The 16,069-nt window shown below is 37.0% G+C and overlaps 2 protein-coding genes across 2 annotated transcripts; one reads left to right on the forward strand and one right to left on the reverse strand.

The window, feature by feature from the left end:
• The first annotated feature begins 2,425 nt into the window (after nt 1-2,425).
• Nucleotides 2,426-3,376, forward strand: LOC124506297 (olfactory receptor 52A1-like). Its single transcript, XM_047072331.1, has one exon. It carries the CDS (start codon nt 2,426-2,428, stop codon nt 3,374-3,376), a length of 951 nt encoding a protein of 316 aa, XP_046928287.1.
• Nucleotides 3,377-13,973: 10,597 nt separating this feature from the next.
• On the reverse strand, nt 13,974-14,918 carry LOC124504930 (olfactory receptor 52D1-like). The gene has a single exon (XM_047070627.1). The coding sequence runs from the start codon at nt 14,916-14,918 to the stop codon at nt 13,974-13,976; it is 945 nt and encodes a 314-aa protein (XP_046926583.1).
• Between the last annotated feature and the right edge of the window lie 1,151 nt (nt 14,919-16,069).

A 16,069-nucleotide genomic window follows, 5' to 3' on the forward strand; every position in this document is an offset into this window, starting at 1 on the left:
AAAATCACCAGGGTGATCAGGAGGCAGAAGAAAGGAGGGGGAGGTGGGGAGGGTGGCAAAGGCAGAGCATTTAAGTGCTTAAGCTCTGGCCTTTGTTAGTATTTCCACAGGAAAGGAAGGAAGGGAAGTGTGAACAGTTTAGAATTGGTTAGTTGGAATAAGTTTGGTGGATTTTGTGTTAGAGGTGGAGTGTCTAGTTTCCTGGTACTTGGCCCCAAGATAATTAAGGCAGAGGGATACTGTTTCCTGGCAGATAAAGGAGGTATGGACTGGTTAGTTTGCATATCGAAGGTGTGATCCTGGCTGGGCCCTTTGTTACCTTAAGAATTAACTAACCCAGCCAGAGAGGGGTGGGTCTCTCCCAGCCAGAAAGGTTTTGTAAGATATCAAAACATCATAATATACAAAAAATTACATATACATATATATTTACATATATAATATAAAACCTTACATATAATGTATATTTTATCATATACAAATTTAATTTTTATATATATTTTGTTTACATTTATACATTTTATATTTTTATATTTTCTTATATATTTATATAATATAAATTATATATACAAATGTTTATATAAATATGTATTTGTCTAATATAAATTTATTTTATATAATATGTATTCATATTACTTGTATAACTATTATAATTATTTTATGTATTATAAATATACAAATAATGCATATATATTTGCATTTATATAATACACATTTATATTATTTATATATAGCATATGCTATACTATTTAGCATTTTATCCTTATACCGTCAAGCATTATAAATATATCTAGTGGCCTTTTACTGTTCCTTTAGGTTCTGCCTTTGTCTACTCATGTCACCTTAGTAAGATATATTCACGTTTATCAGTAATCTCTTCTAGAGAATCCACTACTTCCTCACCTAACCTCGTTATTTGGGCATCATAGGGAATTTCCTTTCACAAAATTTCTATGATATATAGCTTTTTATTGCCTTGGTCATAGTCCATTGGTATATGTAGTTACAGAAGGTCATATAATGATCTCCTACTTTCAATCAAGCAGTAAAGTATTTTAGATTTTATTGCATTAGGGACTTCTTAGTTATAGCCACATCTATATTCCTACTGACTGTGAACCAGTCTGTTTTTTCCTATGATGTTATAGCAGTAATCCTTCTAGTTTCCCTTCAAAGAAAAATGTGTAAAATCTCATTCAGAGCGGTATTCTCTATTCAATGATTTGGCTATGACAAAATCATAAGGAAAACAAAATGAAACTTTTGGATGATTTTAAGCTTGTAGAATGGCTAATGAAAAAGTAAAAAAGAGTACATAAGGTTTACTGAATAAATTTATAAGGAAAGAGAGCAAATTATAAAAATTCCAGAAGTTTGTGGTGGGTGTGAAATGGGACAGTACAATCAAAAGAGTAATTATTTTCTTGGCCAGATAACACCAGTAAAATGAACAAAAGCACCTAGGTTAGGTCGAGCTCCATTATGGACATTACAGTGGCTCACAGCCAACCCTGCCTTTTTGCATCTGAAACACATTAATATCGTCAGAATATTTACGCTACACTGGTTTTCCAATTGATCCATTTCTGTAGGTTACTATCCTATCCTAATTTATGATGCCTGTTTATTCAATTGACTTCCTATCAATCTTCACAACTTTCTGTCTTCTCTAGGATCTGTGACTACTTCTATCACCATCTACCCCATTCTGCTTATATATCCACTTTGAAAGCTAACCAAACAGAATTATCTCAGTGAGTCAAATACACTCTGCCTCTACTGATAAAAGAACAACTCCTCCATATCATTTCCATGAACCTGGATAATGGGTCTGCACATAGTCAGCTCAACCAGTATTTGCAGAAAGAACAAATCTCCTCATTCCCCACTCTGAGAGTCAATTCCTAAGATCTGTGGGACAGTATTTTACTCCCTAAACCACAAAAAAAAAATGGGAAGACTGGGAAAGGCTGCCACTTTCTGGAGATTCTGAGCTTTGAAAACAACGGACAGGTCTATGGGATTGAGAATCTATCCTATGCCTTCAAGTGCCACAGAGGGATTTCTCTTAATCTGAAAGGTGTCTGGAGTTTGGAGATAGATATAGACAAAGGAGCTAATATTGTCCTCTATGACACCATCTGAGAACACTTCAGAACCTAGCAAGATCAATGCTCTTAGAATCATAAATTCCATTTCTACAATTTCTTCATGCAGACACCCACACTGGCTTTGGGAAAAGATATTCAAGAATCCTGTTCTAATAGTGACTTGTTGATTCCCCAAAATTAAAAGTAGTGGCCACATTTCCATCTATGTTTTTTTATGTTATAGAAGACATGATGAGAATTCTCTTATTTTTCATCCATAATTTTTCTCTGAATAGGTATCAGAGTCAGTGGAGAGAAAAGGATTTATCACCCTGATGGGATCTACCAACATGTCATATCTGAACCCAAAGACTGTGACCCTGATTGGGATCCCTGGACTAGAGCATGTGCAGTTTTGGATCGGATTTCCCTTCCTTGGAGCGTGCCTGGTGGCTGTGCTGGGGAACATCTTCTTGTTAATCATCATCCCTACAGAACGCAGTCTTCACCAACCCATGTACATCTTCCTAGCAGTTTTGGCAGCCACTGACCTAGGTCTCTGTGTAGCCATCGCTCCCAAGATGTTGGCCATCTTCTGGTTTGGCTTGTGCTCCATGGCTTTTGATGCTTGCCTCACTCAGCTCTTCTTTATCCATGCCTTGCAGGGCATGGAATCTGGTATCCTGTTGGCCATGGCCTTTGACCGCTATGTTGCCATCTGCGATCCTTTGAGGCACACATCCATCCTCACACCTCTCTTTCTAGTTCAAATCATACTGATGGTAGTAGTCCGGGCAACGGTGCTTGTTGGAATTTTACCCATTCTGCTTAAACGCCTGCAACTTTTCCAATCTGTGGTCATTGTCCATTCCTACTGTGAGCACATGGCTGTGGTCAAGTTGGCTGCAGAAGATGTCCATATTAATAAATCATATGGGCTCTTTGTGGCCTTTGCAATTCTAGGTTTTGACATGATCTTTGTCTTCATCTCCTACATTCTGATATTTCAGGCTGTTTTTCGTCTTCCCCAGAAGGAGGCACGACGCAAAGCATTCAATACTTGTACTGCCCATATTGTTGTCTTCCTGGAGTTTTATATCCTTGCTTTTTTTTCCTTCTTCAGCCACCGTTTTGGACATGTATCACCCTATGTTCATATCCTCTTGTCTACCATCTATCTGCTTGTGCCCCCTGCCCTTAACCCCATTGTCTATGGTGTGAAGACCAAGGAGATCCGCATGCGGGTTGCTCAGATTTGTATTCTGAAGCCTGACATCCAGAAGTGATCTAAGAACAGAATGACACCGGAAAAATGTATACTTACCCATTTATGATGGAAACTCCTTGCACTATGTCTATGTTGGTGGGAGTTTCACATTATAAGGATCTCCCCTAAATAATCTATATTACGCAAACAAAAGGAATCAGAAGGTGAGATAAACTTGAGTAACAAGTATATAAGCATCTCATTAATTCCTATAATCTCCCCCATCTCTCTATTCCTTTCTTCCTTTATCTTTTCTTTTTACCTTCCTTCCTTCTATCAATCTTTCTTGTTTTTTTTTCTTCCTTCCTCATTTGCACATCTATTGTATCTTTCTGCAATACCAAGAAGCAGTTTATCCTTTATGTGTAACAGTGACAAAGACAGATTCCATGATTTCAAAAGATGAGAGTATAGCTACAATATAAAATACTGAGCAAATATAATTTAATGTTATTTAGGCCATGGTAAAAGAATAAGAAAAGATCTACTTTCACATGTGAGAAGCAACTAATTTAGATTTTAAAAAGAATTGGAGAAGACCTCATATAGGAAGTCAAGACAAATGTGAGATTTGAATAATGCATTTTACTTAAAATGATAAAATGTTATTAACCAAGATTTCACATTTTTAAAACACTATCATCATAACTCATATAGATGTGGAGAAGTATGTGCGGGTGTGTGTGCATCTAACCTCCTTGAGCAGTGATTCAGGAAAAAGCAGGCTCATCTGTGCCTTTGTTAGTGATCAATAATACACAGAATTCTGAAGTAGGGAATTATGTATTAATATATCAATGTCTGACACATGGTTTTATTTAGTTGTACAAATATAGTCATTTTATTGGATAAATGAACAACTCAACTTTTCAGAGTTGCCCTTGACTAGCTTGTGATGGCCTTGGAAGGAGTTTATTCTCTGTATAGTCTGGTAACTCACTATGAACTTATTTTTTTTCCCTAAATGATATTAGGAGATACTTCCAACATTTTTGAGATGTAATCCATCAACATGAGCAGTTCTCTGATGAGGGGCATGAAACTTCTTAAAGGGCTTACAAGCTAGTGAAGAAAATCCAAAGACTTTGAAGTTTATCTATATCGCCTTTAGTTCCCTTTTCATGTCAGACCTTCTTGTCCAGCATCTCTGTGGCTTGAGAGCAGATACATTACCATTATTATCACCATATGGACACCAATAATCTTAACTCAGTTGGTTTCTCTATTTACCATAGTGGTTTGTCTCCCTCCTCTTGATGGTCAAGCTAAAGACTTATACTATGTCTTATAGTAGGAATAGAAGATTAAAGTTTACCCTATGATGATCTCAGTATATAAACAGGTGAGTATGGCATAAGAGTGTCTATCAAGGGTTTCCCCAAAAGCAAATCAAAGCAATAATTTTAGTGTATGTAGTATATTTGGGACTTGCTTCAAGAAAAAAGTTTGCAAGGGACTGAGCAAGAAAGATAATGAAGGGAAGTAAGCCATTCATGTGTGCATGACTGAGCAGGTTACTGCTATGGATTACCAGAGCTCTTTCCTGTTGAGGGTATTTGGAAAAGGTAAGGGTCACACCTTGAAACTGTACCAATGAGGGGCTAGAAACAGCATATTTATCTAGAAATCTCCATCTCTTGTTAGATGGTAACTCCTAAAATATCACCTTCCCAACACTTCTCACATGTACTATTTATGGACAGAGCATGCTCCCCAGGTCAGAGAAAGGTCTTGGAGTCATGGGAATCCACTGAAATGAAGAGACTATCTACAGGCAATATATGGAGCAGGTTGAGGGTAAATGGACAGTCTTTTATAATGTAGCTAAGAAAATGTTTCTCTGGGTAAACATGAAAAAAACAAGTAAACAGAAGACAGTAAGTTCCTTCATGATTTCACAGACTTAGACAAGGTATGGAACAATGCTAAATGTGTCATGTACTCCAGAGAAAGAATCCCCATGAAATAGATTTGTAGGAGAATTAATACATAGGTCTCAGGTACCAAGTAGTCAGATATTTATGGCAAAAATTCTGAAGTACGAACTATTTAGAAGAACAAATGGAAACACTAGTTTTCCAATATGTGGAGACTTTCCCTGTTACCTGAGCCAATGGAAAACTGAGTTTGGTTATATAGCCTTTCTACTGGGAAGGAGGGGGCATCCTTTGTTTCCCAGGCAGACAAGATAAGGCTCACTGGATGATTTTTTTTTTTGGTATTATCTTGTGTGTCTTCACAAGAAATATTGAGACATATTGAATTAAATTCTTATCCTAAAGTGATTTTTGTAATAAGAAAGATTCTTTTATATATTTTGTGGGACTAGAATTCCATCTAGAGCCTTTTATGTTTTTTACTTTAAAAAATTTTGTTTAATGTTTATTTATTTTTGAGAGAGAGAGAGAGAGAGAGTGAGCAGGGGAGGGGCAGAGAGAGGGGGAGACACGGAATCTGAAGCAGGCTCCGGGCTCTGAGCTGTCAACACAAAGCCCGACGCAGGGCTCCAACTCACCAACCATGAGATCATGACCTGAGCCTAAGTCAGAGGCTTAACCAACTAAGCCACCCAGGTATCCCCCCACCCCCATCTAGAGTCTTTTAAAAGAAAGACATACAAAAGGCAGACCAAAAGAGTGAGATTTCCAAATAAGATAAACTAGCTGTCTTCAAAAAAAATATGGAATATACTAGTGAAGGAAACTTTCAATCCTCCTGCCACTATCTGATCAAAATCCAAAACAGGTGTGAGAGCTATTAATCTATTTATCCATTTATTAATTCATTCATTTTGTTTAAACTCAGTATCTATATTGTGTACATAGTATGAAAGGCTCTGAAAGAGCCTAAATAATGTTCATGCAGTCCCTGCCCTCAAGAAATTCTCTCCAGGAAAACAGTACTGTAAAAATATTAAAAACATGGATATTTTGATCAGACAGATGTAAGCCTGACTTTTGACTCTACTAATAGCTGTGTGTTATAAAAAGAAAATTTAAAAATATTTTAATTGTCTAAACCTAGTTTCCCTCATATTTATAATTGGGATAATAATAATTCCCTTAAAGGACGATTGTATGGACATAACAATTTAAAATGTGTTTTAAGCATAGCACATAATGATAAGGTGCTTAAAAGATAGTTATTATCATTATTAAAATTGTTAACAATAATAATGAAGACAGGCATTAAAAATTTAATATAAAATGCAATGAAGTCATTGTTATGACAGCGACCTGAGATAAGGAAAAATAGACGGAGTAAGGAAACACTGGCGGTGTATTTTTTTGTTGCTTCCACTATAAAATTTTAATATATTGAAGAAAATCTTACTATAATAAAATTTCTATTTCCTTTCTAGTCCTCTTGATATGCAGCTTCTTGCTCTGAATGGAAATAAGAATACCTATTTTAAAAAGTAGTGCAAATTTGAAACATCCTAAAGGAAATATTTGATACATGGACAGTTTATGACTTCTAATGGAAGTTGATTTTAGGGAAAAACTGAAGTTAAATTCTCTAAAAACTCCAATAAATGTCTATGCCTTTACAATCATAGGATATTATGTGTTAATAGATGTTCACGTACCAATGCCCAAGTGAGATCAGTTAGAGAGAAAATTCCTATGTGTAATCTGACTCAAGCTCCTACTTCATAACCACAGCAGAGTTAAATTCTACATTGCATTTATTTCTTTTCCAGCATTGTGGAGATATAATTGATATATAACACTGTTCAGGTTTAAGATGTACAATGTGTTGATTCAAAACACATATAGTGCAAAATGATACCACCACAGTGTTAGCTAACACCAGCATCATGTCACATAATAACCATTTCTTTTCTGTTGTAAGAACATTTAAGATGTTATCTCTCAACAACTTTCAAGTATATAATACAGTATTGCTAGCTATAATCCCTATAATATGCATTAGACCCCCAGAACTTATCTTATAACTGGAAATTTGTACTCTTTGACCAACATCTCCCCTTCCTCCATCCCCAGCCCCTGGTAACCACCATTCTACTCTGTTTCTATGAGTTTGGCCTTTATAGATTCCACATGTAAGTGATATCATACAGTATTTGTATTTTTCTGATTTATTTCACTTAACATAATGCCCTCAAGGTCCAGCCATGTTGTGACAAACAATAGGATGTCCTTCTTTCTCATAGCTGAATGATCTTCCAGTGTGTGTGTGTGTGTGTGTGTGTGTGTGTGTGTGTTTGTCCATTCATCCACTGATTGACACTTAGATTGTCTCCGTATCATGGCTATTGTTAATATTGCTGTAATAAACATGGGAGTAGAAATATCTCTTTGATATTCTATTTTCATTTCCCTTGGGTATATACCCTGAAGTATGATTACTGAATTATATGGTACTTCTATTTTTAGTTTTTTGAGGAACCTCCATACTGTCTTCCATAGTGACTATACCAATTTACATTCCCACCAACAGTCCCTGTTTTCATTTTAAAAATAACAAAAATGGTGTCATATTTTGGAAAAAAAATGTTTCTTCTCTCTTGTTGATTTCAAACTGCTTGAGTCAAACTTTATGTGCCCCAGATGTTTAAAGATTAATACAGTATTGTTCTTGATTGATGACATTAGTCAGATCAAGGAGCTTTAAATGCTAGCTGTATTTGGTACAAGGGAAAACACAGCTAAATGATAATGGCATGCAGGAAGGTAAGCTGGTATAACCCAAAGATCAAAGGCTTTGAAGTACTACATATCTGAGATACATTCAGAGTTTATTGGAGGTGACCTTGGACATGGTTGTTTTAAGTTTATGCTTTAATGTCCCAATTTGATGAAAAAAAATAATATAAATTTTGCAATTGTGATAAGATAGTTAAATGGCAAAATTTAATCTTGCACTTAATCTGTACTAAAAAAGTATAGGGGCACCCAGGTGGCTCAGTTGGTTGAGTGTCTCACTCTTGATTTTGGCTCAGGTCATGATCCCAGGGTCATGGGATCAAGCCCCACATCAGGCTCCACACTGAGTGGAGAAAGATTCTCTCTTTTCCTTTGCCCCTCTCCCTGGCTCACACTCTCCCTGTCTCTCTCTAAAATACATTTTTTAAAAAAGTAAAAATATTATTTCTTACCTATGGGGTGGAAAACCTTGAAAGTCATCTACAAACTAAACATTTGTTGTGACTAATTGAATTGAAAGTGACTAATGTTATTAAGGAACTTTGAATTTTTACCTTTATTAAAGTACAATTTGAAGTCTCTGGTAACTGTCACTTCAATTGCAAGCATATGCTAGACAAAATATATTTCTTTTGTGGCCACCAGATCTTATATATTTCAGGAGTGGATGATAAAAAGAAGGTAAATTTGAGCTCACTATTGCTAAGAACTCGAGGGAAACACAATGCCATAGTGTGAATTATGTAAATTATGCCACATAATGCCATTGGGTGTGCGCGTGGAGGAAGCTCTCTATCAGAGGAGATTTTCAAATAGCAATTGAGCAATCCTTTCTATGGATCGACATTCTTCATGCGGCAGATGGAATTAGAAGAAAATCACAGCAGCTATAAGTACCACTGGTTGGATTGAGTCAGAGCTGTAAGGAATGATAATTATTTTCAGTGGGTAGGCATATGAACTAAAAACTTGTTGTTGGTGTATTTAATCAGTGAGAATATTTGAGTATTTCTTTTTCCCATATGACTTTACATTCCATAACTGTACCCAATCCAATTTTTTTTTTCTAGAATAGAAACTAGAGTTGTTTGAGAGTCTTTTCTCAATAGAGCAGGAATCAGAAGGGAAGCTAATTTTTTGAGTCATGGGAAGAAAATTGCTATTGTATAGAATTAGGCATGTTGTCTTGGAAAGGAATAGATGTGTGCTGGTGTGCCCTGGCTGTCATGAATCCCTATATATCTCTGTATCCAAAACACCTTGGCTGCCTTGGAATCTCTAGAGAATAAAACTAATTCACAAAATCGAGAGTAGACTGATTATATGTATGAGACCTAATATGGGAAGCACTGGAAAATCATCATTGGTGAGCAATGATAGAAATGTTTAGGAACATAATATGGAACCATTGAGAAGAGGTAGAAAATGAAAAATCATTTATGATGGAAGTGAAAGAAAAGTTGAGTGTGGCAAATTCTATCTTCCAAGAATGGCTAATAACCGTATCTTCCACATCACACACTTTTCTGTTATGTGCTCTTGCCACGCCTCGGTCAAGAATGGACTCTTCCCTATACCTTGATATATTTAAGGCCCTTCATCTGCCATGAATACAACAGAAAACAATCTGTGCCAGGTCTTGGTAGAGACCTTAACTAATACCACAACCTTTTCTGTTTTCATGCCACCATGTAAGAACCCACCTAATTCTAATCCGATGGAACAGGAGTCAGTGTGGAGGTAGACTGCAATGCCTAACATACGAATGAAGAAGGCTTGAGTACCCAGTCTTAGATTCCTGTTCTAAACATTATCTGCAACTGCTTGAGAGACTCCCAAGTGAGAACTACACAGATGAGTCCAGACAATCAACAGTACCTTGAGAGAAAAAAAAATCATAAAATACCATTTAAAGCCACTAAGTTTTGCAGTGTTATATTGCACATCACCAGTTAAAATATAAAGGGATGCCTGGGTGGCTCAGTCAGTTGAGTGTCTGACTTCGGCTCAGGTCATGATCTTGTGGTTCATGAGTTCGAGCCCCACATCAGGCTTGCTGCTGTCAGCGTGGAGCCCACTTCAGATTCTCTGTTCCCTTCTCTCTGCCCCTTCCTCCCCTCAAAAATAAATAAACAATAACACACACACACACACACACACATATATACATACATACATATGAAAAATGATGTTAACAACTAGATTCTGCAATAACAGAAACCCCTAGAATACGAAGCACTGGCTTTGAGTGGACGGACAGAATCTTGAAGGGTACCAATAAGACTGTTAATGAAGGCATTAAATAGAATGACAAAATTGTCATTGTGTACCAGAGAATAAAGGTATCTGTGGATGGTGGAACTTTTTTTAAGGTAGAAAATAAAAAAGGAAGGAAACTTCCAGATAATGTTGACAATGCCACTTGTAATAAAATATGTATAGAGAAAAATGAGTTAAAGAAGTAAGTGTTTAACTTTCAAACACTACTCATAACAGCCACAGAAGCCTCAGGTATTTCTGAGTTTGAACACAAAATTGTTTCTCATTCACTTTTTCTCTAGACATTATATACTCTTAAAGCATGAGCTAGCTTCTGGATAAAAGTATGCACTTTCAAGATCCTTTACTAGTCAGAAGAACTGCCTGGTTAGATTGAAAAGTACAGGCATCTCAAAATGAAAAGAACCACTAGAGTCCCCAAACTATAGGCTTAGGAAGATAAAATGAAAATGTGGTCCACTTCTTTTAGAAAATGAGTGATGATACAGAGTACGGGGTCTAGGTCTCAGAAGGTAAAGCCAAGAACGACAAAGAAACAGAATTATCCTCATGGAGCAGGGTAAGATCTTAATCAAGAAGCTGAGAATGTGTGCCTTAGATTTTAGCATGCTAGGGACCAGCGACTCCCATGCTCCATCTTTCTTCCTCTTTTGGAATGGGAATGTTTTTACAGTTTTCTTATTGCTGTACTAACATTCTATGTTGGCAGTGTAAGAGGCAGAAGACTTATCTCTTCAGTTAATAGATATTCATAGAAAAAGGAAATTGTACTCAAAGAACTGTATCTAAGGAACCAAACCTTTGAAGCCTCACCTACATCTGGATATGATTTAGATGATGAAATTCTGGACAGACATCCTAATAGGATGAGGCCTGGAATTTTAGAGGAGATGTTAAGTATATGCTGCCTATGAAAGGGATGTGAACTGTTGTAGACAGAGAAGAAACTATGCCAGACAGGACCTGTCAAAGATGGCTATAACAGTATTTTCTAAACTCAATGTTTTTCTGCAATCTAATCATCCATAGTGAGTCTACTTTCCAACCCCTTGATTTGGTCAAATCCTTTGACTGCTTTGAGCAATAAGATACTACAAAAGTGATGCTAAGTCTTGGGTATAGACCATATCTGGTCCAGCAACTTCTGGTCTTTACCTCATGAAGCCCTGAAACACCAGGTAAGAAACCCAGGCTAATTTTATGGAGAGAGAGCCTAGGGGGAGGAGCACTATGGCACCAGGCTTGTCCATGAAGAAGCCACATTGGATGTCCATTCTCACCAACTCTTCACAAGATTCTAGCCCCACGCAACCCTTTTTGCCATGCAACCATGAGAGAAAATGAAATGAGAGTATTGAGCCCAAACAATCCCAAACTCTTAATTTGGGAGTTGTTTATAGCCTAGCTAAATTAATTATAACAATTGAGAAGGGGAATTATATTTGAGGGAACATCAATGGTACACTGAAGGTGAAAGAGCATGCCCTAAATAATATTCAGAAATGGAGTCGAAGAGGTTTCACTATAATATTATATATTTAATTTTAGTGTAGAAAAAGATCATGTAAAGAGGCAATTGTCATATGAAGTAATCATGTGTTACAATTAAGGAAGGATTGAGTGACACTGGAGACCACTGAAAATGAACCCAATAGAGAGTAGAGAAAAAGAAGAGAGGGGAGGTCAAGGAAGGCTTACATAGAAAGTATTGCATAAAATGAGTCCCAGATAATGATAAACAGCATGTGGTAGGGGCATTCGGAGAGGAGTCGTTAATTTATCTGAGCAAAGTTAGGTCTCTGAAAACTTGTTCAGGCAAACTGCAAGGAGTTTAATCGTGGTTTTGCATATTTATGGACATAATTAATATGTACGTCAGATACACGTGTACATATATGTGCTTGTGAATGCTTGCGTTTCTCAGGTATGGTGTACGAACGTGTATAAATATGAATATGATAGCATGTTTCAGAGAGAGACTGAGAGAAAGAGATGTTTATAGACAAATAAGATGATCGTAAGCATGTATATGAAACAAAAAGCATGTATATTTGTATACATTTGTGCGACATAAATGTCATCTGTGTAATTTTGTTCCAGTTAGACCTAGGGATATCTAAATTGTGAACATTAGAGATAGGAAGATGGGTATGATTTACATGTATAGGTTATCCCGTGTTTTATGAGTTGACGTTCAATACTGTTTCTGAAAAACTAAGACAAGGAGGATTACAATCTGCTTATGTGCAGTGAAAAATTCAGTTTCTGGGCATGGCCCTTAAAGAAATGTCAGTGTAAGGGTAATGGGAAGGCATGCAGACCAGCATCTGAAGTATAGGTCAGATCAAGGAAACCTAGTGTCTGGCAATACAGAAAATGACTGATTGATGTCATCTGAAGGCAGGCATTAAGGCAAACAAATTGAAGTGTGAGATGGGAAGAATTTTGAATAAGAAAGACCAAGTGAAAATGCCTCCAAAATAGCATTAAGAATGAGCTAAAGTAGCAAGGAATGTGTTGTTTCTTTTCAAATAAAGCAGTCAGCTTTAGCTGGATTGATGCCTAATTATGATTTAGTGAAAAGAAAGCACCTGGCAAGGCAGATGGGCATCAAGTCAAGCAATAACTTGAGTGCTGGGGAGTTTAGAGTTTGTCTTGAGGAATAGGCTGCTGGAGATTTAAGTGGACAAAATGAGATATTTGCTTGGGAAAGGCGTGTTGCAGTGCTAATAACAACTTTGGATAGGCGAAAGATTTGGTATAGGAAAGTTAGGAGAATCTGCAATACACTGATGAAAGTATGAGGTAGAGAAGTAGAGAGTGGAAATATGCAGGCATGTCTTGGTCACTGGTTGGATGAAGGAAAAGAAATAAAAACAACTAAGTAATTTCAAGCTTTTTTATTTAATTTAACTGAAGTCAAAAGAAAAAAAATGGGGAATGCAGAGGGACAATCAAGCTAGGAAGGAGACTAAGAGTTTAGTTTGGGAAGATTTAAGTTGAGGGTATATATGAAGAGTTGTACACAAGGCTATCATAATGTGTTTTACCTACCAAGTCCAACCCACTGTGTATTTGTTCCATATTTAGACACCAATAGTAACTCTCTAAAGATGACTCTTCTGCATTAAAACCATTCAGACCAAAAAGGAGCTCATTACTCAGACATGATCATAGATATTTATACATGTTTATTCCCATTAGGATTGTTTTTTATGATATATAATTTTATGTTTGTATAATATCTGAAAACATACGTGTGGAAGAAAAATCATGGAATCAACAAAAAATTTGGATAATTATTTTTGCCCATAGATCATGAGAATGTATGACTAAATTCATTTTTTACATCATTTGAAAAAAATGAGCTTACAATTTATGTTCTCTGATGGGATTAAATAATAGAATTAACAACAAAATATCTCCTACTTTATAACTTACATAAACATTTGGGGAAGGTTCTGGTCATGAGAATTTCATAAAAACTACATTCTGACGGAGAGAACATGCTCCCCATTACGTGCCCACACTCACCGAATCCTTCTCTTGCCTTTGCTATTCCTTTGCCCAGGAAGCCTGAAATCAGGCAGCCATTATCTCTACCTCCAACCTAACAAGATTTCCAGCTCCATATCACAGGTATCCTGTCCACCTCAGATATCATCCTCAGTTTCTATGACAGCGGAGGATCCGTAGTACCCGCTCGCGCATTTGTTTAGTCCGGGCTCCATAAATCAAGGGGTTGGCCATGGGAGGCACTAGGAAGTAGAGGTTGTCAATGATAATCTGTATATAGGGGGCCATATGGTAGCCTAAAATCTGGGCCAGGACAGAGAAGACAACAGGAGAATAAAAGAGAGCTATGACACAAAGATGGGAGCCACATGTACTGAGAGCTTTGCCCCCTGCCTCCCAAGAGGGGATCCGAAAGACAGCATGAAGGATCAGCCCATAGGACAGAATGATAAAAAGCAAATCAAATCCCACAGATGTTACAATAACCATGAGGCCATAGACAATGTGGTTGGAGATGTCCCCACAGGCTATCTGTACCACAGCCATGTAGGCACAGTAGGAGTAAGAGATGATGTGGGTTTGGAAGCTTTCCAGTCTTTTTGCCAGGATGGGTGCTGGAGTCAGCACTGCCACCGCCCTTGTCAGGACAGCCAGTGCCATCTTCACAAGCATGTTGTTAGCAAGGATGGTTGTATATCTCAGAGGGTACCAGATAGCCACAAATCTGTCAAAAGCCATGGCTAGGAGGATCCCAGACTCCATGACATAAAATGAAGGGATGAAAAACATCTGTGCGAGGCAGGCATTAAAGCTGATGTCTTTGGCATTCATCCAGAAGATCCCTAGCATGCGGGGCACAGTGACACCGACCAGGGACAGGTCAACAACAGACAGCATGGCCAGGAGGAGAAACACGGGCTCATGAAGACTCTTCTCCACCCAGATGATGCATAAGATGGCGGCATTCCCAATCATTGTAATGACAAATACCAAGAAAAAAGGCACAGAGAACCAGCCATGGGAAGATTCCAAGCCAGGAATTCCAGCCAGGACAAATGTCAAGGGTTGAGGAATGGAGTTGTTGCAAGAGAACATCCCTAATCTGAACTCCTAACAGTCTGATTCCTAGGGAGAAAGAAACAAGGGACATTTTGAACTCACAGCATCATTTGCACCTAAAATGCTGGGTATTCCAGTAGCTTATGGTGATAACCATAATTATACTGCATAAACTAATGATCAAAAGCTTTAGTTACTTAAGGTGTGGAGGGATATAATCCTAGGCTACTCTCACTGAAGAAGGGAGAAGCAGTCTCAGGTATAAATTTAAAATTTTGAAGAGCCCCCAATAAGAGTGGCATATCTGCTAACATACCACTGTAATGTTTATACATCATAAATTGAGATCTAAGTATTTCATGTGTCAACTGCATTTGCCAAAAAGCACACGATAGCCACAGGATAGTCAGACCTCCTCGAAGGTAACTTGGGATAGTTAAAATAGCAAAGCCTTTGAGAAAACACATGTCTGGGATACAATCTTAGTCCTGCCACTTAAGTGACTTGATCAAGCTGTTTAAGACAAAGCCTCATTTCCTCATCTCAAAATTGGGATGAGGCTTACCTTTCAAAGCTTGAAGTGAGGATTAAATCCATGATTAAATTTCAATATTATATAAAACATGCAATGATCCTGGTATAATTTTCCAAATGTATTGATATTCTATACATGCAAATTTTCTTCTTTTTCTATAAGTACAAATTTTAAGTGAGATATGGAAAAAGTAATGTTCTTTTGGTTGTTTCTTGGAAAGAACTGTAACGAGGATAATGAATACTCTTTAATTGACACCATAAAAAGGAATATTTGATGGCCCTAAATGACTTTATCCTCAAATACTAAAGAGCAAAAAAATACTAAAGAGCAAAAAAAAAAAAAAAATAGTGTCACCAGAAATAGATATCTGGCCAAATAAAGGATGTTAAAAAAATTTTTAAAGGTGCATTTTAGTCCAATAGGGGAATGATCCTATCACAAATTCAAATAGAAAAGACAGTCCTGTGACACCAGAAGCTCACTATCAATTGGAGTTTTCAGGTAGAAATTGAATTATGAACCATGAGGAATAATGTAGATAAAATTTCTCCATGTGATGGGGACATTAGGACATTACAGAGTTTTAACAACATGGTAAAGTTCTGTCTGAGCAATCATGAACAGTTGCCAGGAACAACTATATCAACAT

The sequence above is a fragment of the Lynx rufus genome, unplaced genomic scaffold, assembly GCF_022079265.1.
Source record: "Lynx rufus isolate CCGP_SWC_20201006 ecotype Redwood Valley unplaced genomic scaffold, mLynRuf1.p SCAF_9, whole genome shotgun sequence".
Lineage (NCBI taxonomy): Eukaryota > Metazoa > Chordata > Mammalia > Carnivora > Felidae > Lynx > Lynx rufus.

Excerpts from the sequence above, each read along its gene's own strand:
- LOC124506297 (XM_047072331.1), top strand. The coding sequence starts at position 2,426 with ATGGGATCTACCAACATGTCATATCTGAACCCAAAGACTGTGACCCTG.
- LOC124504930 (XM_047070627.1), bottom strand. The coding sequence starts at position 14,918 with ATGTTCTCTTGCAACAACTCCATTCCTCAACCCTTGACATTTGTCCTG.